The following is a 27886-nucleotide window of genomic DNA, read 5'->3' on the forward strand; positions in this document are numbered from 1 at the left end:
ATAGAATCCTGTCTCCAATCCACGCAATGCAGCCAGCGCTGGGGTGCAACATAGCAGCTGTTTGACAGCTCCTAGCACACCACATGACAATAGAAAAGATTAAATGAAAATCACACGTCAAATTGAAACCAGAGTGAAGTGATTCAAGGCAATTTAAATAATTGATTTAAATGAGGTTGAGGTTTCGTAAAACTAATTTGACAATTTGTGCTGTTGAAAATTTAGATTACAATGTATTATGAAGTAAATGATAAATGCTGTGGGTTTTCCCCCCATACAACTCCGGGCTGGGTATCTCATCTGAATTTACAAAACTACTACAGGCAAAAACCAAAATATTGGAAATTAAGGCCGTAATTCCTGTAACTTTCCTCACGCCTAGCCCCACTGACTTCAATGCCACGGCTTGTCTGCGTAAGCCTAAGCACGGGTGTAAGTGTTTGCAGCATCAGCAGCTAAATCTGTATTTTTATTAAAAACTTCTCTTGGTTTGCATAAAATCGGTGTCACTTCGAAACCAAAATGCGTCAGAGTTAACACTGCAAAGGGAGTTTGATTTCCTGTACACTAATAAAGTCACAGGGGCCTGCTTTTAAACACGCAGGCCAACAGTTCCCCTAGGAGCCATCTTTGGGTAGCAGAGGATAGACGTTTCAGACTTAGGAGCACAGCAGCCCTGATTCCAGACTGCCAGCCCCAGTGGAGGAGGGCAGCCTGGGCAAAGCATTGCAGCTCTTGCCTGGTGGAGGCTCACTGTATGGGAAGGGAATGTTGGTTGCAGATGGTACACAGGCGGCCTGCTTATCCAGTTTGTGTCTGAGCTCTTCTCACAACAAGGACATTAATGAAGCCCTGGGTTGATCTTTTACAGCCCAGAGGAACATTTTAAGTGTGAAGGTTCTTGGCAGAAAAAAAGACTCTAGAATCCAAAATTCTATTAACAATCAGGAAGCTAATTAGGGAAACAAGCACAAATCATCCACGTCAGCTATTTAAGACAATGAAATGGGCAGAAAGCAAAGAGTGAACAGCGTACACATTTAAAAAAAAAAGATTTAAATTAAAACCTCTGATTTTTATCCACCCAGATTAAAAGTGGTGGGGTTCTTACGGAGGCCAGCTGAAGGAACAGCAGGTGTGGGGGACCCCTGCCGTTTGCAGGAAACCTTTGAAGAGCCTGAATGGGTAGGAGCGTGGCTTCACAGTGTCTCTAGCCTCTGTTTGCCAGAAGCTGGGAGGGAACGACAGGGGATGGGTCACTAGATGATTCCCTGTTCTGTTCAGTCCCTGTGGGCAGCTGGCACTGGCCACTGTCGGAAGACAGGACACTGGGCTAGATGGACCTTTGGTCTCCCTCCCAGTATGGCCATTCTGATGTGCCTCCTCCCCTCCACCATCCCGCAGGGTCACCGCTGCCCGAGTCACCCCGCCATTCCTCGGAGTTGCCCATGCCCAGCTGCTTGACCCGTCGGTGCTGTTGAGACCAGATGAAGGGACTGGCTTGGTCAACAGCTATCCCCCCACCCCCCAGAGCAAACAAACCAACCCCCAAATCCTCATCAAACAGCAGGAGGTGACCCAATGAAGCCGAGAATAAGCCACTGAGTGTAGAGCGCTAACAAGCCTTTAATATGGGAACTCCCCGTTAAGACTGACAATCACACATTGCACATATAAATAAGGACAAAGATTAAAAACGACACTGAATGCCCCGGCTCCAGGGCCAGGCTCGCTAGGGCCACGTCACCAGCAGTGCCACTCCTAGCAGATGGGGCACCGGGCACAGCCCAGGCTAGGGGTGCTCCGTAGCTACTACAGCCCCTGTGCCCATAAGTGACAAGTTGGCACCCAGTGGTTTCTTGCAGCTCCTGTGGGCTCTGCAGCTGGGCTGGCAATGTCCAGAGACGCACCACGAGTCCCCTCTGCCCACAGAGTACACAGGATGGAGGGTGCTCCCAGCTGGGGTGTGATCCCTTGTGTCCTGCACTGAAATCCCCACGGACAAAGTCCTGGCAGAACAGACAGTATTTCCGTGGAATCCAGAAACCCCACAATGGGGACAGCAAGAAACTCAGTTAACAGCCAGGCCAGGCTGGGATCTATCAGGAGCCTGAACATTGCCCCTCCTTCCCTGGGGAGCTAGGAGACGGGCAATGCCCCTGCGCAAGGACTGAGGCTAGGAGCAGAGGCTGGCCTTGCTAAGCTGGAGGGAAGCACTAACCGGGCACCTGGCCTGTCCCTCACTGGGTAGAGGGGAGTGACCAACGACCTGTACTGGAGTAGCACCAGGCTCCAGTGAAGGGGCTGCCCCCTGCACAAGGACCACGCTGGTTTTCAGTCGGTCTCTGGCACCGTGCAGTGTTTGAACGGGTCGGTGCAGTCCCAGGGTCACCATTCAGGGTAGGTGCACACACACGTCTCTCCTCACAGGCCCTAGCAAGCCGTCAGGCTTTCCAGCATCACTGCTGCTCTCGTTCTCTGGGGGGAGCTGCACCTGCCAGCAGCACCTCCTAGCGCTCGCTCCAGCTCCCCACACACACAATGCTGCTTGCTTGGCGCAATAACTGGTCTCTCGTCGGCTGCCGTTTCTGCTGCTAGGCTGCGTTGTTAGTGACCAACAGCGTATCCGATACAGGCTAGTTACAAAAGGGTTCCTGAGGGGGGTCTGTACAGGCCCATTTACCCCGGCACTGCCTCGCAGCAATACGAGCCCCAGGTCTATGTGCTGGTGGACGCTGCACTGAACACACAAGCCATGTCCTTACTCCCTGGCCCAGGCTGCCTCTCTGGACTCTCCCCGGCCGAGAAACACCTTCCTGGGATTGAGCTATTCCAAATAACGTCAAGGGACAGGACATGCAACAGCCTCCGACTAGTGGTGGCAAGGACAGAGGCAGCCAAGGGCAGGGCTGGGGCAAGCCTGGATCCCCAGAGCAATGTCAAGCAGCCCCAGCTAGCTGAGGCAGAGAGAAACAGACTGGAACAGGACCAGGACAGGGCTCCAGACTCTCCAGCCTGGCTCCAGACCTGGTGGAACTGAGCCAGGCCAATCGGGATCCCAAAGGGTTACCTGGCAAGTGCCCAAACTGTCAGGAGCCCCAAGGCCATACCTCGGCTGTCTCAGGGAGGGGCGGGCCATGGAGTCCCAGAACATGAAGGAGCCAATGGAGGAGCAATCTGGGACCCACAGTATTCAAGGAGCACCTTGTTGATTAGAAATGAGGGCAGGCATGGGACTCATCCTTCCCGTGGGACCTACAAGCCCCCTCACTTTGGCACCACACCCAACCGCAGCCAGAGGGTGGGGGGTTTGTGAGCCATGCAGAATGCAGGGCTGATACTGTTCAGCTGGGAAGGACAGAGACAAACCTCTCCTAGCTAGAAAACGAGGCTCAGCACAAAGACACAGCATGTCCTTGAGCCAGGTAAGGAGATGCTGCTCCACTCTGTGTGCCAGACAGAGCCCCGTGCGTGGCACCGCTTCGGGGGCATTTGAAGGGGAGCTAAAAACCCAGTTTTCCTCGTAGCTGTCTGTGAACGTGAAGCAGTTTGGAACCTTTATGAAGAAAGTGACTCACGGCTCCATTAAAGGGGGGCTTAAAGGGGGGGAGTTATTTTAAACTAACACAAATCCAGTACCTCCAATTGACTCTCTGTTGGTGGCATTTAGGGATCCAAAGGGGGGACTGGGAGTCTGGGCATACCCACCTCTGCCACTGTGCAGGGTGTCCTGGGCAAGTCACATGCCCGCTGCGTGGCAGCACCAGGAACAGAATCCTAGCTCAGTCCCCTACGTCCACTAGCAGTGTCCTGCCCACTGGCCACGCTGCTTCGCTGACACTAGACGAACAGGGCAGAACTTGGGTCAGGGACCTGCATGCACAGCTCTGCCCCTTGCCTAGAGCTGGGCTCACCTCACTGCTCGGTCTCTGTTCACACCTGCTGTCACCAATCCTCAAACATGGAGAATCTGCCATGGATGGACTCTACCCTGCTGGCCCCTGCAGCTTAGGAGACAATTGTAATTGGATTTCAGTGATTACTTGCTCCATCTAGGAGGGCTCAGAAGGGTTTAGCCGGCTCCCCTACTGATTCAGCCTCTACTTCACAGTGGTGATCTTGTGTATCGCCATACACCACAGTGCTCACACAGACATGTGGCTGAAAGGTATTGGCTTAGCAGAGTACTTCAGCTTAATGAACCAGACAGCTGCCGGTGACCAGCTGCAATGGGGGCTTATTCTGGGTCTAGGTGATTTCATCCCATTTCTGCAGCTCTGAGCCAAGATCCAGTCTTCTCCCGCACCTCAGGTGACAGCTTGCTAACTGATTGTTCAGGCAGTCTGCAGTCCCCTGTATGTGATCAGCATATTGGTTACAATACACAGTCCGCAGGCCAGTCTTCGGTACCACTGACAGAGGGAGGTACGTATCCCAGGGCACTGGGCCTGGCAAACCTATCTCCAGCCATCACTTGGAAAGCTGCCGGTAGCTTCCAGCACCCACCAAGCAACACCCTCGCCCCTGCACTGCTCCCACGAGGGCTCTGCCTGGCTGCCGTGGACACCTGCTTCTGAGCGATGGGAGGTCACATCACCATGTTAGCTCCAGACAACCTGTCTGCCTCCCCCTCCCACCCCCTTTCCCATTCAAGAGATTCTGCCTGGCTCAGCACCCCCTAGATAGAGACTGTGAAAAGCCATTAGCTACCCCCTCCTTGTCCTCCAGACACCTCGACCACGGAAACAACTGGGAGGTGACCAGCATGGTGCTGCGGCAATGCTGGATGTGCCAGGCAGTCGGCGGCTGATTAGAAAGGAGACAGACCTTCCCGGCTTGGCAATCAGTGTGATGGGAGAGGAAGCAGGGTGCAGGGAGGTGACAGGTACATGGAAACACAATCCACTCCAGAAGCAGAGAAACCTGCCTTCCAGCACCTCCCGGCAGGAGACACAGCCCTTGCGTAAACAAGCACTCTGAAGTATCCTCAAGGTTCCCTCTATAATTATGTCTGACCTTTAGTTAAAGACCACACAGTCTGTTCCCTGGGCTGGTTTCACTGGGTGCTTTCTACCGACTACCCTTTAAGTAGCAGGGACTGTAGCTAAGGGGCTCTGTTAACATCAGGATGATGAGAGTTTATTCTGGAATCTGCTTCTTTGCCATTTGACATTAAGATGTCACCCCCCAATTCCCCTTATACCGCTGCCATGGGGCTGACATGGCCAAGCCAGGCACGCAGCCTGTCAGGAATGCAGAAGTGACCCCTGGGGTTGGGGATTTGAGATGCTGCAGCCATCCTCTGACTTCCATCGATACCCGCATGGAGAGACTACTGCACAAGAGCTAGTAAGACAGTTAGCTGCCTGGATGCGGCTGACCGCTCTGGTTGTTGATGGGAGGCAGGGCGTAAAAACAAGACAAACGTGTTAAAAGCTCAGAGAGTGAGAACCCGGAGCACTGAACAAAACCAGTGAATACAAAGCTCCTGCCTTCTTCCAACGGGCTCTCCAGCCCTTCCTCAGACACACCCTGCAGGTGCTTGGTTAGATAGTGGTTTGCCCATATTAACATAGAGAAGTCAGCGTCCTCATTGTTCTTGCAGCAAGCCCCGTTGCAAGCCAAGCACTGGTGAGCTGGATTAGAGGGATCGCCGGAGGCTGCGGCACTAAGTCCTCTCACAGCTTGAGATGCAGCAGGCATTAGTCACAGCTTACACGTCCAGACTTCTGCTGCACACAAGGGCTGGTGCCTGGCTGCTCAGATGGACGACTCCTTGGTGGAAGGCACAAGGGCCTGCAGATGTTTACGGGAGTCCTGGGCCAGAGGAATTACAGCCGTTAATATGCCCGAAAGGCTGAGTATAACTGAGTGTGAAGGGCTCATGTTTCTCTCCCCGCAAGGCGAGGTCTCGGGGCAGCCCCAGTGGTAGGCGAGCGGAAGACCCTGGGACTCACAGCTATTCAGCGTCTCCTGCGAGCTGGCACAAGGTATGAACAATCCCTACAGAGTCAGTAACTGGTCACCCTCCTTTCTCCTCCTCTAGCACCCGCCAAGCCAGCGCCCATCTCCTAGCAGACCTCAGCTCTCCCACCACCATGCTGCTTCTGCGTGTCACTCTGTCCCTCCCTCTTAGACCAGCTGCCAGCCCAGCAAGTTTCAGACAGCGTGTGTTTTCTGACAGCACTGTCCTGGGAAGTGCCTGGCTGGGGCTGACATTCAGCACTGGGAGCTGGGCTGAACTCCCTTCCCAGGGGGCTTTTAACTGTGCCCTAGAGCTGGCCACGGCTTTAACCAGCACATTCCAAAGCGCCACACCTCTGCTCGCCAGCAGCCTGACAGCTGCACCTAGTCAATATTTTCATCCTACCCACTCATTCTGGGTATGGAAGCCCAGCATGAGACTCCCGCCCTGACTTCCAAAGGGGCCAAGCACACGCAGCAGACTGCAGCAACCCCCTTCTTTAATACAGAGAGAAAGGCCCATGGCACTATAGCTCCCAATACACAATGATCCAGGCAACTTAAACCGAAATGGAGCATTGCATGCTGGGATCTGTCATCCTGCAGGCCCCATTCCCATATTCAAGATGAAGGCAGGCACAGACCGCAATTTAGAATGCAATGGGCTGCAGGGGTTTACACGTACTGGAGTGGTGTGGAGATCAACATGTGTGTATGGTACCTTGTGCGTGCAGAATTTCTCACCTCTTTCCTGCCCTCAGACAATTTTAGCCTTGCTCGGGTCCCATGACTTGCTGGAGATTCAGGAGGTCTCTGTAACTGGACACGGTTTAAATGGTGAGACAGAGGCAGAAGGGTCAGAGGGAGCAGAGACAGGCTGGGGGATAAACTGGCACTCCAAGATCTTCCTTGCAAGCAGACCATGTTAAGTAGATGGTGAGTCTCTTACCCAAGTCCAAATTCACCTCGACTGGCACAGGACATGGTGTTACCCACACCCCACAAAGGACAATGATCTCCTGTGCAGGGAGTAGACTGCCTTTGCCTTAAACTGCTGGTTAGTCTAGATTAACCCACCAAACAGACCTGGGCCTGGGACTGAAGGAGTGAGAGGAAAGATGCAGGGCTGGCCCGGAGGTAAATATGAAAATAATCTGAATTCAAATTGGAAGAGTGCAGAGAAGGGCTCCTAGGATGATCAGGGGAATGGAGAGCGAGCTTCTGAGAGGAGACTGGAAGACGGTGGCTTATTCAGCCTAGCACAGTGCAGGCTGAGAGGGGATCAGTTGCTTTCTATAAATACCCTGGGGGTAAACAGCTGAGAGGGAGAAGAGCTGCTGCAGCTAAAGGACACTGCTGGCACCAGAACAAAGGGAGCTAAGGCTGGAAATGAGAAGGTGGTTTCTAATCCTCACAGGGAAGCAATCTGGAGCGGCCTCCCAGTAGGAGCAGTGGAGCAAACAACCTGGAGCTTGACAAGTCAATGATGGGGACAATCTGACAGGACTTCCCTGAGATATCAGGGACCGGACTCCATGGCCAGAAGGTCCTGTGCTCCTAACATGTTTCAGAGTAACAGCCATGTTAGTCTGTATTCGCAAAAAGAAAAGGAGGACTTGTGGCACCTTAGAGACCAACCAATTTATTTGAGCATGAGCTTTCGTGAGCTACAGCTCACTTCATTGGATGCATACCGTGGAAACTGCAGCAGACTTTATATACACACAGAGAACATGAAACAATACCTTAATAAGCTATTACCAGCAGGACAGTGGGGTGGGAGGAGGTATTGTTTCATATTCTCTGTGTATATATAAAGTCTGCTGCAGTTTCCACGGTATGCATCCGATGAAGTGAGCTGTAGCTCACGAAAGCTCATGCTCAAATAAATTGGTTAGTCTCTAAGGTGCCACAAGTACTCCTTTTCTTTTTGCTCCTAACATGAATCTTCAGCTCAGTCCCTCAGAGAGCGCCATGGCAAAGATCATGGTGAAGTGGGAGAAGCAGCTTTAGGAGGAGTGTGAGAGCGAGGCTGATATAATGGGATAAACTACGGAGGGCAGAGAAGCCAGGAGAGAACTTCCACAGCACAACTAGAGCCAGAGGAGCTCCGCCCAGGTGAGACTCAGCACTGAACTCCAGGGCTGTCTCCATCCCAAGCCTTGGGTTGCACAAAGGGCTGTCCCCAGAATGGCATCTTCTGGCCTCGTGTCTGATTGCAGACAGATCATCCACAGGCCCAGACTCCAGCAGAGCGCAGCCAACACGCCCCTGTTGAAGCAAAGTCCCCAGGCCCAGCTCTTACCAGGTGGAGGCTCTCTTTGCTGGCTCGCTCGGATTCTGGTGTGGAGTCCCTGCTTTTCCTTTCCAAGATCAGTGGGTTCCCCAGCATCCTCCGCTGAGTTAGAAAAAAGAGAGGGTTGTTGGTAAGTGCTGTGAGAGGCCTTAAGCAGGGAGGGGAGCGCTGGGATAGGATGAGGATTCTGGGTTCAAATCACAGCCTCACATGGCCAGCAGCTGGATGTTGGGAAAAGAAGCAAAAGACTCCCTGCAAACAGGACCAACTTGAAATCTGACCTAACAAGGTTTGCTCAAAGGAAGGTGTGGCCGGGCACCTCCTCCCAGCATTTCCCCCTCTGGCAGCGGTGGGGCCTGGGGTAAAGCAGCCACACTCCGGACAATGTTTCTCTTCCCCTGCTGGGTTTACTTATCAGGATTTTGGAGGTATGCCTTGGGGCAGGCCCTAGGAGGGCTCCTCCATCAAACAAAGAGAAACCAATTTACAAACACAAACCTTTCCCTGCCCCCTCGCTGCGGGGGGGGGTGTTGTCCTGTTGTAGGCCCTGGGGTGTCAGTCCTTCCCCTAAACAGGCATTCAGCCCTCCTCTCCCTCTCTCACCAGAGGAGGGGTCTGTAAAGGTCTCCAGCAGCCCTTAATTGGACTCAGGTGTCCTGAACTGACCTGAGGTAACCCCTTCTCAGCTGGTAGGAAAAAGGGTCTTTATCATTCTCGTACTGTCTTCCACCACTCTCTTGCAGCCATCAGACTGACTTTGTCACAGAAGGATGCAAGACACTCACTTCACTTTGCATGGGCACAAACACTGGGCCTGAGACCAGAATGGGCCCGTTTAGCCTGTTATCCTGTCTCTGACAGTGGCTGACATAAGCTGTCCACAGGAAGGTGTGAAACACCCCGAGGGAACTGTGCAGTTACGCACCACGAGGGAAGTTTCTTTCCCCAGCTGTCAAGTGGTGGCCACCTCATGCCCTGGTGCAGGATGTTTCTATCCTCACACCGACATTATCGTTCCCCTTTCTCACGAACCTGCAGACATGCCGATTATCAGGAGAAGCCGCTAATCCCATATCTTACTAGCTCTGTCAGCCGGGGCAGTGAGTTCCCCAACTGGTTATGCATGGTGTAGAAAGGTCTTAGCAGTTTTACTTTTAAATTAAAGCTCAGGAAAAACTTCTTAACTATAAGAGCAGTAGACCAATGGAACAGATACCTCGGGAGGTCGTGAAGCTCCTTTGCTGGAGGTTTCCAAAGGAGGCTGGAGCCATCTCTCTGGGATGGGTTAGACACCACAAATCCTGCCTCTTGGCCAGGGGTTAGACTAGCTTCTCAATGACCAGTCTGTGGACCGGCCCCGGCCCCGGAGATCTCCCTGACACAGGTTAGGAAGGCAGCAAGCCGGTCCCTGGTTGTGACGAAGTGGGACTGTTCTTAATGTTTCCTCTGAATAGTGTGGGGATGCCTCAGTTTCCCCTAGGCAGTTCTTAAGTATCTAGGGGGTGGAGTAAGGGTGTATGATCATTGCAGAGCCCTAGAGGGCATGTGTGTGCAGGAGTCTGGACACAGAGAATGGCCGACACCCTGTTTCCTGGCAACTGATGGCCTGGGCCCTTCCCCCCCTGCAAGGTGAGAGCTGAAGGGTTGGAGAACAAAGGAATCAGGTGACCACCTGGCCCGGGAAAGGAACAAAGCCCAGAGGAGGAGGGGCTGGAGGGGGTTTTCAGTTTGGGGCTGGCTGGGACATGGAGTGAAGTGCAGACGTGGTTGTCTGGCTCACTGCCCCCCAAAATGGACCCAGCTGAGGGGTCCCGTTCTCTGCACCTGCAAGCTCTGTTTTAGACCATGTTCCTGTCGTCTAATAAACCTTCTGTTTTACTGGCTGGCTGAGAGTCACGTCTGACTGCGAAGTTGGGGTGCAGGACCCTCTGGCTTCCCCAGGAGCCCCGCCTGAGCGGACTCGCTGCGGGAAGCGCACGGAGGGGCAGAGGATGCTGAATGCTCCGAGGTCAGACCCAGGAAGGTGGAAGCTGTGTGAGCTGTGTGTCCTGAAGACAGGCTGCTCACAGAAAGGCGACTGCCCCAGAGTCCTGACTGGCTTCATGGGGAGCAGTTCCAGAGCATCGCCCGGGGACTCCGTGACAACTGGTGGCAGCGGTGGGATGTACTGCACCCCGTGGATGGCGCTTCCTGCAGTAAGTGACTGGGGAGCAGTAACACGAAGGGGGATTGCCGAGGACCAGGCCTGCTGAAGGCTCAGAAAGGAACGGTTTCGGGGGGCGGTTAACCCCTGGGAGTGTGTGACCAGCGAGAAGGACTGTGCAGTAATGGGGTCCCCCTGGGGACTGCAGTGAGCAGTCTCAGGGGCGGAGGAGTCTGCAGCTCGACCCTGGCAAAGAGGTGGTGACCTCGAGAAGGGCTGGCACACTAGGGGTTCTCCCTGGAAACCGTGGGGAGCTGAGAACACACGGGCCTGTGAGTCCAAAACAACTTGGGAGGAGCGGAGTGATGGCCTGTCACCGTCTCCTTAAGAAGGACATTGTAACCCTGTGCAAAAAGAGAGGGTTAAGCGTTGGAAAGTTCACCAAAGCAGAGTTAATTGTGCAGCTGGAGGAGGATGACTGCTCTAAGGAACAGATTCCTGACCCCAACTGGGGCTATAGCAGGATCTGGGAGCAGCTGGAGCGGGAGCCAGACATCGCCAAGACTCCTGTCCCCGACCAGACGGGGGTCTTCACTATCGGGTTCCCCATCGGAGGATCGAGACAGACGGGATTGGAGCTGAGACCGAGAGAGCAAGAGGACTGTGGGAGACAGCGAGAGCTCGAGAAAGAGCTGCAGAAGCAGCAGCAGCATGAACTGGCGGTGGGGGAGCGGAGAGGCCATGGGGACCTCCCAGGGGTGAGTGGGGATAGATCCCGGGGGGCCAGTTCCGCAGGGAACCTCGAGACTAAATGGCTGCCCCTGGTTAAGGAGGGGGGGGTGTGTGGATGCCCACCTCACTGCCTTTGAGCAGGCTGGCGATTTGAACCAGGGGGACCCTGCGGAAAAGCCCCGGTGTCTAGCTCCCTTGCTGGGTCCCAAGGCCATAGACTCCGTCAGCCAGATGGTTGGGGATGTGGACAGGCTCCCACTCCTGACCCCAACCTATATGTCTGTGTGGAGTTTCCTGGGGCCAGGCCCCTCAGACCTCCAGTGGGAGCAGAAGGTGATGGTCAATGGGGAGACATTCTTGGGGTGGCCAAAGGGCATGGGCTGCATAAACCTTCCCACATGCGGCCTGCGAGTGCTATCGACCACCCCTGACCTAAGGGAGGGTATGAAACTGGAAGGGCCTGGTGTAACTCCTACCAAGGAATGGGAGAGATGCTGGGGCATCCATGGGAACGTTGGTGGCTTCGAACTTCCCCAGGTCACCGGCTAAAGTGACCCCGCTCAGTTCGATCTCGAAGGGGGGAGAGATGTGACGAAGTGGGACTGTTATTAATGTTTCCTCTGAATAGTGTGGGGGTGCCTCAGTTTCCCCTAGGCAGTTCTTAAGTATCTAGGGGGTGGAGTAAGGGTGTATGATCATTGCAGAGCCCTAGAGGGCATGTGTGTGCAGGAGTCTGGACACAGAGAATGGCCGACACCCTGTTTCCTGGCAACTGATGGCCTGGGCCCTTCCCCCCCTGCAAGGTGAGAGCTGAAGGGTTGGAGAACAAAGGAATCAGGTGACCACCTGGCCCGGGAAAGGAACAAAGCCCAGAGGAGGAGGGGCTGGAGGGGGTTTTCAGTTTGGGGCTGGCTGGGACATGGAGTGAAGTGCAGACGGGGTTGTCTGGCTCACTGCCCCCCAAAATGGACCCAGCTGAGGGGTCCCGTTCTCTGCACCTGCAAGCTCTGTTTTAGACCATGTTCCTGTCGTCTAATAAACCTTCTGTTTTACTGGCTGGCTGAGAGTCACGTCTGACTGCGAAGTTGGGGTGCAGGACCCTCTGGCTTCCCCAGGACCCCGCCTGAGCGGACTCGCTGGGGGGAAGCGCACAGAGGGGCAGAGGATGCTGAATGCTCCGAGGTCAGACCCAGGAAGGTGGAAGCTGGGTGAGCTGTGTGTCCTGAAGACAGGCTGCTCACAGAAAGGCGACTGCCCCAGAGTCCTGACTGGCTTCATGGGGAGCAGTTCCAGAGCATCGCCCGGGGACTCCGTGACACTGGTATCAAGAGGGTTGAGAAACGCTTTGGACTAGATGACCCCATGATTTACATGTGCTGTCTCCCAACGTCGTTGCTCTCCCGTTATGCAGGGTAACCAGAGCACAGTCTGTTCTTTCTGCGCCATTCAGTATTTCGTATCCCTCTCCTGGCCCCTCTCTCCAGTAACCCACTCCAGGCTTTTCAGTCCCTCCAGAGCTTGTCGCCTGTTCCTGGGCCCCTTCTAGGCTGTTCTGAAGCTGGGGTGACCCGTACGCACACGCGTATGCCCTGGGGCTGATGTAGAGGATTGGAATAGTCTCCGTTTTGTTTGCTATCCCTTTCCTCAGGCACCTCAACACTTGGTTTACTATTCCGACCACTGCACCGGAGCAGGGGGCGTCACTAAGCCGGACCATCCCAACACACTGCAAAGAGCCAGGCCTGTGAGATTTGGGAGCTGCCCCGAAGCATAGGAGATGGCAGCAGGCAGGGCCAGAGAGGGACTTCAGCCAGAGACCCGCAACAGACAGTGCTCTGACGGGGAGCTGCAGTTACCTTAATGAGGCCGCTAAAGGAGCGGGATCGGGTGCGCCTCTGTACTGGGGGTGTCGGTGCATCGGGCCCAGGGGTGAGAGTGCCGGGATGCTTATGAAACTAGAGAGAACACGCAGGGCAGCATGTTAGGTGTAAACCAACAATGATGTTATCTTCCAGTCACCCCACCCAGCTACCCGGCTCAGCTCTAGGGCACAGCACCCCAAGCCCCCTGCCTGCTCAGGATCTGTGGGTGGCTTTGTGGGCGAGCCCTGCCTCTGGGAGCCTGCAGCCAGTGGTGTGCTCCCTCGGACCAGCCCCTGCCCATTGAACACTACCTGCCGGATGAGCTTTTTCTTCTTAGCAGAGTCTGGCATGCTGTGGACGTGGTGGAAGAGCTCCTTCAGCGCCTCCTCCGTGCGCTGCTGCGTCTCCTCCCGGTGGCAAGGATCCAGCCTGCTCCGCTTCTGAGACTTCAGGGGCTGGAGTTCCTTGGACCCAGCAGATGTCAGCAAATCCAGGTCATCCTGGGAAAGTTCCCACGTCATGTTCCCACGTCACTCCCTGCCCTAGTGCCAGCCTGCTACGCTCCACAGCGTGCGCGCGCCCGCGATCCCAGAAAGCGACATGACTCGTTACAAAACCCAAACCAGCCATTGCGTCTGAGGGCCCGCAGGAACAGCTGTGCCGGCTCCCGAGCAAGACTTGGTCACACCCCATTCCCATTGCTGTGCAGCAACGGTCCACTAACAAACCCATCAGAGCTGTGCCCAGCATGGGGGCGGCAGTGAGGTGACTTCCCCTGGCTCTTCCTGTCCCCTGGACACCACTGGGCAGCAGCTCCCCCAGGCCGAGAAGGACTTGGTGCAGCTCTCCCTTCAGCGCATCATTCCAGTTCCTTCAGCTAGATGGGGAAGGGCTAGTTTGCTGGAGAGCAAGGGGAGAAATTCTCTTTCCCCATCTAGTGGAGGGTCTGATCCCCCTTGCTGCAGCAGCCTGTACTGCCCCCGGACCAAGAATGGCCTGACCCCAGTGGTTAATGTGAATTGCTCAGGTTGGTTTGAACATGACAGCCCAGCGAAGAAGTATCTAGTCACTACACATACTGCGTCTGGGGACAGATAATAGGCCTGGTGTTAGATCTGGGGGCTGCCATGGTGTTCATGCTCCAGCTCCTCCCTCCTGCAAAGGTCCTGATTTCCCCAGTGCCATCACGCGGGTGATCCTGAGCCATGGTCCCATGGCAGCTTTCCCAGGGACCTGCTAACTCCGAATCCCCCTCCACTCTCTGGGCAGATCCTGTTCTTGGGAGTGACACGCTTTCTTCCCAGCACCTGCCCCTTCCCCGTGGGCAGCCACTCATCTGCTGTCCTCACCTTTGAAGCGTGCGCCCTGGACCCCAGGTAGTGCAGCCTGGCACATTCTCGAACGTATGCTGGAGCCTGGACAGGGAGGGAAGGTAGGCAGTGAGCACAGGCGAAAGCTGGCATTTCCCCTGGGCCCTGGACCACACTGCACACCCCACCAGCCCCTCTGGACTCACAGGAGCTAGTGGTAAAATGCGCTTCTGCTGAGACACGAAGCCAACCCCAATGGAACCAAGAGAGTACGGCCAGCCCAACGTACCCTGAAAAGGGTCTGCAATGCTTTTTCCACATGCAAACAACTGACCCAGTCGCTGGAGTCAGAGCCAGAGCCTGACTAAGAGAGGAAAAAATGCTCACCTAGAGACGGTATGGCCTTGCAGAGAGAAAACGGGCATGCTGAGAATGGCAGCCCCAGGCCTTGGAGACCCTAGCATGACTGAGGAGCGTGCTGCATGGCCAAGACACACCCTACCCTGCAAATGAATTCGGTCCTCCCCGAGAGGACCTGGACTGGTGCAGAGAGCCCCTTAGCAATGTCCCACCAACCCACCCTGCACCTGGAGCATGCAGAGCTGGGCCTCTCCTCTGGTCACAGCCTACCAGCTCAGCCCCAGCCCTGGGAGAGGCTTCGCCATGTGCATGAATATCTATGAGACCGAGGACATCCCACCTGGATACAGATTCAGCTCCTACCAGCCCTCACCACGGGAGAGCCCCAGGAGATGTTCTCCTGTAAATAGGGACCCTAAGTTCCCCAAAAATGGCCCTTGTGAACGTCCCCTATGAAACAAACATGCTTCGGAGCCTGCCAAAGCCAGTGCCTGAACTGGCCTGCAGAGGGTGCTGTTACTCTGCCCTGTGCTTTCAACCAGCCAAAGGAGGAAGAGGCCAAGTTCAGGCATCTCAGACCTGTGCACTTCGCTTCTGCTGGGTCACTAGCTTGGCACCTCTCGGTTACCCCTCTCAGGAGAGCACAGGCAGTGTCACCAGCCAGCCGCAGCACCCTAAGAGCCCCTCCAGAAAGGGTGTGTGGAAGCGACACGGAGAGCAGGGGTCCGAGACCCCCTTGGGGTGCACTGACCTTGAAGAGTTTCTGCGAGTGTTTGATCATGAAGGCCACGCCCTCATTCAGCTTTGTGATATTCTCCTGCAGGTCGTTTGCTGTCACCTGGAGAGGGGACAAAGCCCACGCACGAGCATTAGAAGAGGAGGAGGCTGAGTGTGCTGGCCGACTTTCCAGGAAGATCCTGTCCCTCTGCTCAGGCCTCTATTGCACTGGACACAGATCCAAAGCCTGTGCCAGGAGGACAGCCCAGAGTCTCAGGCACCTGCACTTCAGAGCAGAAGTTTAGCAGCAGGCACAGGTGGCCCTGCAGAGAAAGGGCTGCGGTGCATCCCTCAGGCCACATGCATCGCTCACAAGGCAATTCTTAGGAACAGCAGGAGTTTGGTGACTTTTCAGAAGTATTGAAAAAGAGGAAGCAATATACACGGCTGTCAGTCCTATGGCAGGCAGCAGCCATGGCACCAGCATCTCCCAACACAGCTCGGCCAAGGCCCCTGAATCTTGACTGTCAGCCCAGCCCACTCTCCCACTCCTGTGTCCCCCACACAGCCTGGCCAGCACCCTCCAGTCCTGGCCCACAGCCTCATCTATTGTTGTAATCCGGAGCCCCTCCCAGCTCCGCTGCTCTTCCCTGCAGTATAACCCAGCTGCTGCTAAGTGTTGCTTACATTTCTGGGCCACAGGATGTGAGGTGCAAACATGAGAGCCAGGTTGTGGGCAGACATCTTGTTCTTGTCCTGTTTCTTGGCCGTCTGGTAGAGCAGGTCCAGCAGCAGCTTAAGCAGGTTGCGATTGGGCGGGGGGAGGATCAGGAAGAGCAGCTGCAGAGCTTCGATCTGCCGCTCCTTATCCGGTGTACTGGTCTTGTTCCCCTTGTCATCAAACTGCATCAGACCTGCAAGCCAGGGCGTAGAAGCTGAAGCCACTTGGAGCCCCTCAGGTCTCCGTAACTAGGAAGCTAGGTCCATACTGACCAGTTACCGCCTCCAACCCCCACCAACCCTCCCCCTCATACATTGTACTTCTCCAGACATGCCTACCCTGGCTCCATCACCCCCGGGAACCCTCCACATGCTGTTTAACTCCTGCCCATGGGGCTGAAAAGTACACAGGAAAAACACCCTCGGGGTTATTCGCCTTTTGGGTCCCTCCCCTGTCAGAAGACCCAGTTCCCAAAAGAGACAAACATTCCAGTGTGTTGCCCATTGACATAAGCTGCCCTCGAGGAGGCTCGCTCAGCTCCCATTCCTCGTTTCTATCACTGCCCCCGTTACCTACTCACCTGCAATTTTGAGGTGGGCTTGGAAGTGCTTGTGTGTCAGCAGGGGCTCTGGTAATTCACCCAGGAACATCTTCAGCAGAGAGGCCACATCATTGGAGTGAAACTCCCCCGATTCCAGGTCAATATCAGACCCGCTGTTCAGGGCATCCTTCAGGGTCTGCTGCCTGAGACTGTTCCCTGGCACTCGAAACAAGCCCTCCATTCGCAGATCTGCTCGGCAGGGAGTGGGAAAGAGATCACTCACCGTGAGGAGGGGGCTCCCGACCTTTGCCACAAGGAGCCCTCTCCCAATTTCTCTTCTAGCCACCTGTACGGGATCCCATATAGAAAACCTTACTCAGTGGGCTATATACAGCCCCAGGGCCCCAGGACGTGCCCTACAGCTCTGGCAGAAGGAATGCTTGCAAAATCAGAGAGGTGAGAGACAGGCTAGGAGCTGCTACAGGTGACTCCGGGTCACAGCACCAGCACATAATCCAAGCAAAACGCTCAAGTTTGGAGCCCAGTGTTCTGCCCTGTGCCACAAAGCACAGGATTCACCAAGGGCAAGTCATGCCTGACTAATCTAATTACCTTCTATGACGAGATAACTGGCTCTGTGGATGAGGGGAAAGCGGTGGATGTGTTGTTCCTTGACTTTAGCAAAGCTTTTGACACGGTCTCCCACAGTATTCTTGCCAGCAAGTTAAAGAAGTATGGGCTGGATGAATGGACTATAAGGTGGATAGAAAGTTGGCTAGATTGTCGGGCTCAATGGGTAATGATCAATGGCTTTATGTCTAGTTGGCAGCCGGTATCAAGTGGAGTGCCCCAAGGGTCGGTCCTGGTGCTGGTTTTGTTCAATATCTTCATTAATGATCTGGAGGATGGTGTGGATTGCACCCTCAGCAAGTTTGCAGAAGACACTAAACTGGGAGCAGAGGTAGATACGCTGGAGGGTAGGAATAGGATACAGAGGGACCTAGACAAATTAGAGGATTGGGCCAAAAGAAATCTGATGTGGTTCAACAAGGACAAGTGCAGAGTCCTGCACTTAGGATGGAGTAATCCCATGCACCGCTACAGACTAGGGACCGAATGGCTAGGCAGCAGTTCTGTAGAAAAGGACCTAGGGGTTACAGTGGACGAGAAGCTGGATATGAGTCAACAGTGTGCCCTTGTTGCCAAGAAGGCCAATGGCATTTTGGGATGTATAAGTAGGAGCATTGCCAGCAGATCGAGGGATGTGATCATTCCCCTCTATTCGACATTGGTGAGGCCTCATCTGGAGTACTGTGTCCAGTTTTGGGCCCCACACTACACGAAGGATGTGAAAAAATTGGAAAGAGTCCAGCAGAGGGCAACAAAAATGATTAGGGGACTGGAACACATGACTTATGAGGAGAGGCTGAGGGAACTGGGACTGTTTAGTCTGCGGAAGAGAAGAACGAGTGGGGATTTGATCACTGCTTTCAACTATCTGAAAGGGGGTTCCAAAGAGGATGGCTCTAGACTGTTCTCAGTGGTAGCTGATGACAGAGCAAGGAGTAATGGTCCCAAGTTGCAGTGGGGGAGGTTTAGGTTGGATATTAGGAAAAACTTTTTCACTAGGAGGGTGGTGAAACACTGGAATGCGTTACCTAGGGAGGTGGTGGAATCTCCTTCCTTAGATATTTTTAAGGTCAGGCTTGACAAAGCCCAGTCTGGGATGATTTAGTTGGGGATTGGCCCTGCTTTGAGCAGGGGGTTGGACTAGATGACCTCCTGAGGTCCCTTCCAACCCTGATATTCTATGATTCTAAAGCAACCCCAGATGCCCCAGCAGGATGCACCCTGGGAATGGCAAGCTGGCAAGAGAGCTGAGAGTCACTTACGCTTGTGCAGGTATTCGATGAGCTGCGAGACCTGGGCGATGCCCTCCTCGGTCAGCGGGGAGCCAAACACCATCCCTTTATCTGGGGAACAAAGCAATCCAGTCAGCACACATGGGACAGGAGCAACTCAGGCATGGCACCTCTGGGCGCAGGAGCCACAGAGCTTAGCAGGCATTTGTCTACTGTGAGACCAGGATTTCCAGCAGGGGGTTCTGTTGCTGGGAAACTAGTGGCCAAGAGAGTTGGGGTAAAGGTCAGAGGAGAACCCTACTCCTCTGACATCACAAGCACCCCCAAATACTTTTACCTTGCAATGGCTGCGTTCCAAGGGGCTTTCATCAATTTGCTGTTTATATCAATGCAACTGCAGATTCTCACCAATGTTCTAAATAAAACATATTACTGAACCCCCCTAAGGAAAGCCATGTCAGACCAGGGACACTTCAACCTTACAGGATGTGTTAGCTACAGACCAGACCCATTGGGAGCAGGCTCCCTCCTGGAGCAGGAAAGTTAAACAAAACACAGCTTCCTCTCCAATTCTGAGCTTCCACGTGGAGCTTTAATGCAGGTAAGCAGGGGACTAGAGAAGGCCCAACTGTGGCTTGTTTAACTCGACACTGTCAGCTCAATAACCCTTTGGGACTCAGTTACAATACAGCAGTCCCCAAACGCAGCGCGGATGGGACCAAACCATTTTCACCATGCCCCCAGGCTGTGCCCCAGTGCTAAAGCCCCGTTAAAGCACCGTTGTCAAGGGACTCTCATTTTGTAAGCAACTCCCCAGGGTGGCTGATTTGACAGTGAAGAGGAGAATGTTGCTGGGTGCCTGGGGAAAGCAAGGCTGGTGCAGGTGCAGGGGGCAGTCGTGAGAGGTGGGGGGCAAAGGAACAAATACTGAAGGTGAGGGCAGCTGTGGCCTGACTGGAGAACTCCCATTGCTGGCATTCTATAAGCTCCATTTCAGGGTGGCCAAAATAAAATTAATCCTTGCCTCCTGCCCCAACTGCTCTCCTGCGTGTGTAAACAGAAGTGAAAAGTGCCAAAAGGCAGACAAGGAAATCACCAGGAGAAATGGGGAGCTCGGAGGTAGGTCCATATGGAGGGGTGGCGTCTCCACAATGATCACAGTGAGACTCTCATCTCACTCACTTGGGGTTTGCTTACATCACTTGGGGGCACCAGCCAAAATGCAGGTGCAAGATGCCAGCCTGAGCACCCAAGCCTCCGCTCAGCAACTCAGGCTCACGAATACCAGAGCAAAAATGATGTGCACAGGCTGAACAGGGAGATGCCTGGATGGAAGGAAAGTGTTAGATTAGGGTTAAAAAGAAAGCTTAAAAAAGCATAAAAAAGAAGCTTACAAGAAGTGGAAGGTTGGACATATGACCAGGGAAGAGTATAAAAATATTGCTCGGGCATGTAGGAATGTTATCAGGAGGGCCAAGTCGCACCTGGAGCTGCAGCTAGCCAGAGATGTCAAGAGTAACAAGAAGGGTTTCTTCAGGTATGTTGGCAACAAGAAGAAAGCCAAGGAATGTGTGGGCCCCTTACTGAATGAGGGAGGCAAACTAGTGACAGAGGATGTGGAAAAAGCTAATGTACTCAATGCTTTTTTTGCCTCTGTTTTCACTAACAAGGTCAGCTCCCAGACTGCTACGCTGGGCATCACAAAATGGGGAAGAGATGGACAGCCCTCTGTGGAGATAGAGGTGGTTAGGGACTATTTAGAAAAGCTGGACGTGCACAAGTCCATGGGGCCGGACGAGTTGCATCCGAGAGTGCTGAAGGAACTGGCGGCTGTGATTGCAGAGCCATTGGCCATTATCTTTGAAAACTCGTGGCGAACCGGGGAAGTCCCGGATGACTGGAAAAAGGCTAATGTAGTGCCAATCTTTAAAAAAGGGAAGAAGGAGGATCCTGGGAACTACAGGCCAGTCAGCCTCACTTCAGTCCCTGGAAAAATCATGGAGCAGGTCCTCAAAGAATCAATCCTGAAGCACTTGCATGAGAGGAAAGTGATCAGGAACAGCCAGCATGGATTCACCAAGGGAAGGTCATGCCTGACTAATCTAATCGCCTTCTATGATGAGATTACTGGTTCTGTGGATGAAGGGAAAGCAGTGGATGTATTGTTTCTTGACTTTAGCAAAGCTTTTGACACGGTCTCCCACAGTATTCTTGTCAGCAAGTTAAGGAAGTATGGGCTGGATGAATGCACTACAAGGTGGGTAGAAAGCTGGCTAGATTGTCGGGCTCAACGGGTAGTTATCAATGGCTCCATGTCTAGTTGGCAGCCGGTATCAAGTGGAGTGCCCCAAGGGTCGGTCCTGAGGCCGGTTTTGTTCAATATCTTCATTAATGATCTGGAGGATGGTGTGGATTGCACTCTCAGCAAATTTGCGGATGATACTAAACTGGGAGGAGTGGTAGATACGCTGGAGGGGAGGGATAGGATACAGAAGGACCTAGACAAATTGGAGGATTGGGCCAAAAGAAATCTGATGAGGTTCAATAAGGATAAGTGCAGGGTCCTGCACTTAGGACGGAAGAACCCAATGCACAGCTACAGACTAGGGACCGAATGGCTAGGCAGCAGTTCTGCAGAAAAGGACCTAGGGGTGACAGTGGACGAGAAGCTGGATATGAGTCAGCAGTGTGCCCTTGTTGCCAAGAAGGCCAATGGCATTTTGGGATGTATAAGTAGGGGCATAGCGAGCAGATCGAGGGACGTGATCGTTCCCCTCTATTCGACATTGGTGAGGCCTCATCTGGAGTACTGTGTCCAGTTTTGGGCCCCACACTTCAAGAAGGATGTGGATAAATTGGAGAGAGTCCAGCGAAGGGCAACAAAAATGATTAGGGGTCTGGAACACATGAGTTATGAGGAGAGGCTGAGGGAGCTGGGATTGTTTAGCCTGCAGAAGAGAAGAATGAGGGGGGATTTGATAGCTGCTTTCAACTACCTGAAAGGGGGTTCCAAAGAGGATGGCTCTAGACTGTTCTCAATGGTAGCAGATGACAGAACGAGGAGTAATGGTCTCAAGCTGCAGTGGGGGAGGTTTAGATTGGATATTAGGAAAAACTTTTTCACTAAGAGGGTGGTGAAACACTGGAATGCGTTACCTAGGGAGGTGGTAGAATCTCCTTCCTTAGAGGTTTTTAAGGTCAGGCTTGACAAAGCCCTGGCTGGGATGATTTAACTGGGAATTGGTCCTGCTTCGAGCAGGGGGTTGGACTAGATGACCTTCTGGGGTCCCTTCCAACCCTTATATTCTATGATTCTATGATATGATATGAGATGAGAAGCATATTCAACCCTAACCCTCTTGCTTAACCAAGACAGAAAACTGTTCCTATCTGAAGAGAGACTTTCCAGTGTGGAACAGTGTCAACAACAGACAGGACAGAAATCTGCCTAGAATTTCAAACAAAGGGAGAGTTGCTGGTGAATAACCTTGTTCATCAGAGAAATACCACGTACAGATAACAAGAATGCTCTGTTCTCCAAGGGCCTGATCCAATGCCCACTGGCTATCGCAGCAACTGGATCAGATCCTTAGTGAACAAGGACAGTCTAATAGATCAAAGGGAATTGATCACAGAACTAAAAGTTAGTGGTTGCTTAGGTGCAAGTGATCATGACTTGATCACATTTACAATGTGCAAACAGAAAAAAGTCTTAACCAGTAAATAGAAATAAATAAACACACACACACACACTCTTGGTGCTTTAAAAGGGACAATTTCACAATGCTGAAAACAATTGAGCCAAATCAACTGGGAGGAAAAAATTAAAGAATGTGAATGTGAATAACTGGGCACTCTCTAAGAACATTTTATTACATGTTCAAAAAGCAACCACTGACAAAGAGGCTACAAACAAATTTGAGTTAAAGGTGAAGTGAAAGCAAGTATACATTTAAAAAAAACAATATATAAACAAATGGAAAAAAGGAGAGGTTGATAGTAATGAATATAAATTGGAAGATAGGAAAGGTAGAAAATTGAAAAGGGAATCAAAAAGACACAAGGAAAAACCTATGGCCAGCAGAGTTCAGAACGATAAGAAGGAGGGCTTTTAAAAGTATATTAGGAGCAAAAGAAATCCTAACAATGGTATTGAATAATGAAAGAATGGCACAAGCATTCAATAAATATTTCTGTTCTGTTTTTGGGAAAAAGCCAGCTGATATATTCATAGAAGATCATGATGAATGAGGAAATACTTTCCATTCCAACAGTAACTAAGAAGGATTTTAAAAGGCAGCTACTCAAGTTTGATATTTGAGTGCAGGTGCAGCTCAAGAGCTGCAATCAAGAGGTTTAAATAGCTGGCCAGCGAGCACTCTGGACTGCTAATGCTGATTTTGAATAAGTCTTGGAACACTGGGCAAGTCTCATGAGATATCTAAGTACTAGTCTGAGGTCCCAAGTTGCAGTAGTGATCCTTAACTTGAGCGTAGAGGTTCCCCAAACCCTTAATAAACCTTGAAGATATAGGTGAGCAAATATAGAAAACCCTTCTACTGGAGGATGAAAAGCTGATACTGTAGCCAAGTGAACCTTAATCGAGCTAATTGATGACCCTGGTTTCTTTAGGTCCAACAGGTAAGTCCAGGATAGCTGAAAGTGATGAAGATTCAGACACAAGCCAGTGGTGTTGACAACAGTGGCTGAATCTGTTCCACTTCTGCAGGTAAGTAATTCAGTTTTACTTCCTACTGTTGAGTAACACTTGTACTTTCACAGAGCAGGTAGATTCTAATCCCACGAACCATCGAGGAACCATGCTCTGATGCGAAGGACCCCTAGGTTGGGGTGAAGTAAATGATCTGGATCTTGGAAGAGCTGAGGAATCATAGAATCATAGAATATGATTATGATTCTATGAATATCAGGGTTGGAAGGGACCTCAGGAGGTCATCTAGTCCAACCCCCTGCTCAAAGCAGGACCAATCCCCAACTAAATCATCCCAGCCAGGGCTTTGTCAAGCCTGACCTTAAAAACTTCTAAGGAAGGAGATTCCACCACCTCCCTAGGTAACGCATTCCAGTGTTTCACCACCCTCCTAGTCAAAAAGTTTTTCCTAATATCCAACCTAAACCTCCCCCACTGCAACTTGAGACCATTACTCCTCGTTCTGTCATCTGCTACCACTGAGAACAATCTAGATCCATCCTCTTTGGAACTCCCTTTCAGGTAGTTGAAAGCAGCTATCAAATCCCCCCTCATTCTTCTCTTCCGCAGATTAAACAATCCCAGTTCTCTCAGCCTCTCCTCATAAGTCATGTGTTCCAGTCCCCTAATAATTTTTGTTGCCCTCTGCTGGACTCTTTCCAATTTTTCCACACGAATGATCAGAAGCTTGATCATCGGGTGGACGCATAGGTGAAGCAGGTCAGGATACCAAGCTTGTCTCGGCCAGATCAGTACTTTAAGGATAACTCTGACTTTGTTGAGTCTGATCTTGTGTATCACTCTCAATACTAGCAGTGTTGGAGGAAATGCACAAAATAGTCCCTTCATCCAAGATAGGAGAAAGGCGTTCCCCAGAGAGTGACGGCCTAGACCTCTACTTGAGCACAACAAATGACATTTCTTGTCCTGGAGTTAGAGCAGAGGTTCATTTTTGGAAGTCCCCAATTTTGGAATATACCATGGAGAATTTGAGAGTCCAGCTCCCATTCCTAATCCTGGGAGAAGCACCTGCTGAGAGTATCAGCCTTGGGGTTCTCAACACCAGGGAGGTAGATGGCTGAAATTTGGATCTGATGGGCTATACACCAGATTCACAACATTATTGCTTTGGTGCACAGGGAGGGGAATCTTGCTTCTTCTTGTTTGCTGACACAGAACATGCAGGCCATATTGTCCGTCACGAGCCCGATGGATTTGCCCCTAATGAGGGGTAAGAAATGAAGGCAAGCATTCCTGACTGTCCTGAGTTCCAAGAGGTTAATGGGGAGACTGGTTTCCGGAGGTGACCATTTGCCCTGAGCCATGAGGGTATTCAGGCGAGTTCCCCATCCCAACAGAGATGCATCAGTTGTCACTGTTGTTGTTGGAGTTGGGTAGATGAAAGGAATGCCTGCACTGACGCTGAGTTGATTTTTCAACCACCCTTGGAAATGCTTTACATGAAGGGGAACAGCTACTTGCTTGTCCAAACTCTCTCTGGTTGATGAATAGATTGTTCCGAGCCAGCCCTGAAAGCAACCAAGGCGTAGTCTTGCATCACTGGTCACAAAGGTGCAAGCTACCATATGACCCAAGAGCTGTAGACAGTTCTTTACTGAGGTTCAAAGACTCCCTTGAATGGTCTTATTAGACTTGATAAAGCTATGAATCTGTCCGAGAGAAGGTAGGCCCTGTCAACAAATCCTAGCATGCCCCTATGAACTATATTCTTTGTACCGGGGTTAATGTGGATTTTCTTACACTGAGCAGAACACCCAATTCCTGGCAAAGAGAAAGGGCCACCTGAGTTGATGACAGTACTGCTTTGTAAGATCAGCCCCTAAGCAGCCAGGCCTCAGGATACCGGAAGACTAAAATTGCCACCCGACGAAGGTAAATGGCCTCTACCACTAGGACCTTTGAGAACACCCTTGGGGCTTAGGAGAGTCCGAAGGGAAGTACTTTGTATTGAAAACGTTCCTAAGGCGTATGTATTTTCTATGAGATGAATGTATTGCTATATGGAAATAGGCATCTTATAGGTTGAGGGCTAAAAACCATTCTCTTACCTCTAGTGAAGCGATTATAGCTGCCAGAGTCACCATCCTGAACTTTTGAAACTTTACGAATTGTTTAGTAGAGTTAGATCCAAAATCAGTCTCTACCCTCTGTCCTTCTTTCGCACAAGGAAATACATCAAATAGAACCCCTTTCCTTTGTGAGATTTTAGTACCAGCACGATTGCTCCTAAACAAAAGAGAGAGTCTATTTCTTGCCTCAGAAAAAGCTCGAGCAAGGTCCCTAAATAGGGACAGGGAAAGGGGGTGGAAGGGAGGGATGTAAAGCGGATGGTGTAGTCTAATGTTATGATCTCTATAACCCCCTTATCTGTAGTGATCTGTCTTCAAGCATGTTGGAAATGGAAAAAGGGGGAGGTGGGCAAAGGGTTGCAGTTGCTGAACTAGAGGCGTGGGAGGATTTGAACCCTCAACTGTCGTGTCAAAACTGTTGTTTCTATGATGACTGGGTACTTGTGGAAGGAGGATGAGCAGCCCTCTTCCTCTGGAACTTAAGTCTTTTCCTTGGGGATTCAGTAGATCTCTCAAACCCAGAGAACAGAGCAGGGCAAGATCTCTAGGCAGTTTGTGACCTATTAAATCATTTTTTATTCGTAGGAGTATACATACCCAGAGATCTTAACATGGCCCTGGAATCTTTTAGCATTTGAAGAGAGTTGTCCATGGCTTCTGAGAACGACTTTCAACCATTGAAGGGGAGGTCCTCAACAGTGTTCTGAACCATGCTTGGGAACCCTGAGAGCTGGAACCATGATGCACTGCTCATAACTACCGCCACAGAGATGGATCTGGCACCAGTGTCTGCAGCATCCAAGGACACTTGGAGACATCCTGGCTAACAACTGACCCTCCATTATGATGTCCAGAAATTGTTTCCTCTGTTCCTCAAGATGATCAATAAAGACCAGAAACTTATTATAGTTTGTGAAATTATATTTAGCCATGACCGCCTGATAGTTTGAAATCCAAAATTATAGGGTCATTGATGAATAGGACTTCCATGCAAAGTGGTCTAAGTGCTTTTGGTCTTTGTCATATGGAGTAGACTCCGGAGTAGTGTTGCTTACCCTACTTGTTCACCATATCCACCACCAGAGAACTTTAGGTGGGGGACGGAAGATTAAAAATTTGGAGTCCTTGGAGGAGACAAAATATGACTAGATGACCTCCTGAGGTCTCTTCCAACCCTAATATTCTATGATTCTATGATCCCATTCTTAGGCACTTAAATAAGGGTATGTTTACACTATGAAATTAGGTCGATTTTATAGAAGTCTATTTTTTAGGAAGCAGTTTTATACAGTCGATTGTGTTCGTCCCCACTAAGCGCATTGAGTTGGCGGAGTGCGTCCACAGTACCGTGGCTAGGGTCGACTTTCAGAGCGGTACACTGTGGGTAGCTATCCCACAGTTCCCACAGTCTCTACCGCCCATTGGAATTCTGGGTTAAGCTCCCAATGCCTGATGGGGCAAAAACGTTGTCGCAGGTGGTTTTGGGTACATCATCAGTCGCCGCTCCCTCCCTCCGTGAAAGCAACAGCAGACAATCATTTTGTGGCTTTTCTCCTGAGTTAACTGCGCAGACACCATAGCACTGCAAGCGGGAGCCCGCTCAGCTCACCGTCACCACTGCTGTTGCGGGCAAGTCTACTGTGGGGGCTGCTGTGATCCAAATAGCCAATGCAATCATTGACGGTCTGTTATCAAGCATAGTGACTCTGGGAAATGTGCGGGCCTTTTTAGATTTTAGGTGCATCATATTCCTGTCCTTTGTCGCTGGTGAAGGAATCCTGCAGCCGCACATGCGAAGCACGTAACAGCTCCAGGGCTCTTGCTCTTTTGCCTTGGCCACACAGCAGCAGCTCCTGGGTGCCTTCGCATCAGTGGTGAATGGCTCCACCGCTTCTGCTGAAACTCTGCAGCAGACAGGACAGTAGGACTGCTAGCTGTCCTCATCAATAGTGTTTTGCTCGCTCCACCGCTTCTGCTGCAACTCTGCTCTCCTGATCTGCTGCAACTCTGCAGTAGACAGTACAGTAGGACTGCTAGCTGTCCTCATCAATGGTGTTTTGCTCGCTCCACCTCTTCCGCTGCAACTCTGCTATCGTCTGAGCAAGTGCAGAATGGTGGTAAAATGTGCCTTTGGACGTTTAAAAGCTCGCTGGCGCTGTTGGTCAGACCTCAGCGAAACCAATATTCCCATTGTTATTGCTGCTTGCTGTGTGCTCCATATTATCTGTGAGAGTAAGGGGGGGTGTAAGAGTAAGTTTATGGCGGGGTGGGAGTTTGAGGCAAATAGCTTGGTGTCTGATTTTGAGGAGCCAGACACTGATTAGAAGAGCACAGCAAGGCACGCGGCGCATCACAGAGACTTTGAAAACCAGTTTCATGACTGGCCAGGCTACAATGTGACAGTTGTGTGTTTTTCTCCTTGATGCAAACCCACCCCCTTTGTTGATTTTAATTCTCTGTAAGCCAACCACCCTCCCCCCCTTCGAAATAAAGTAACTACTGTTTTGAAACCATGCATTCTTTCTTTATTAATTAAAAAAAATTGAGATGACGGACAAGATAGCGGCAGGTAGTTTT

The 27886-nt window shown here is 51.7% G+C and overlaps 1 protein-coding gene across 4 annotated transcripts in view; it reads right to left on the reverse strand.

Moving 5' to 3' along the window:
* Positions 1–1606: 1606 nt before the first annotated feature.
* The window catches only part of ARHGAP19 (Rho GTPase activating protein 19), a 62102-nt gene continuing 35822 nt past the window's right edge, over positions 1607–27886 (reverse strand). For 3 of the 4 annotated variants that reach the window (XM_075131123.1, XM_048857283.2, XM_048857285.2), the window contains exons 3-12: positions 18539–18619; positions 16686–16895; positions 16072–16298; positions 15419–15505; positions 14347–14412; positions 13309–13497; positions 12992–13090; positions 8270–8362; positions 6709–6783; positions 1607–5817 (exon numbers count right to left, since the gene is read on the reverse strand). In XM_075131123.1, coding sequence (XP_074987224.1) covers positions 5761–5817; positions 6709–6783; positions 8270–8362; positions 12992–13090; positions 13309–13497; positions 14347–14412; positions 15419–15505; positions 16072–16298; positions 16686–16895; positions 18539–18619 — 1184 coding nt within the window. In that variant the 3' untranslated portion in view covers positions 1607–5760. The remainder of the gene's footprint in view (positions 5818–6708; positions 6784–8269; positions 8363–12991; positions 13091–13308; positions 13498–14346; positions 14413–15418; positions 15506–16071; positions 16299–16685; positions 16896–18538; positions 18620–27886) is intronic. The other variant, XM_048857284.2, reaches the window with a different exon arrangement.

The sequence above is a fragment of the Caretta caretta genome, chromosome 7, assembly GCF_965140235.1.
Source record: "Caretta caretta isolate rCarCar2 chromosome 7, rCarCar1.hap1, whole genome shotgun sequence".
Lineage (NCBI taxonomy): Eukaryota > Metazoa > Chordata > Testudines > Cheloniidae > Caretta > Caretta caretta.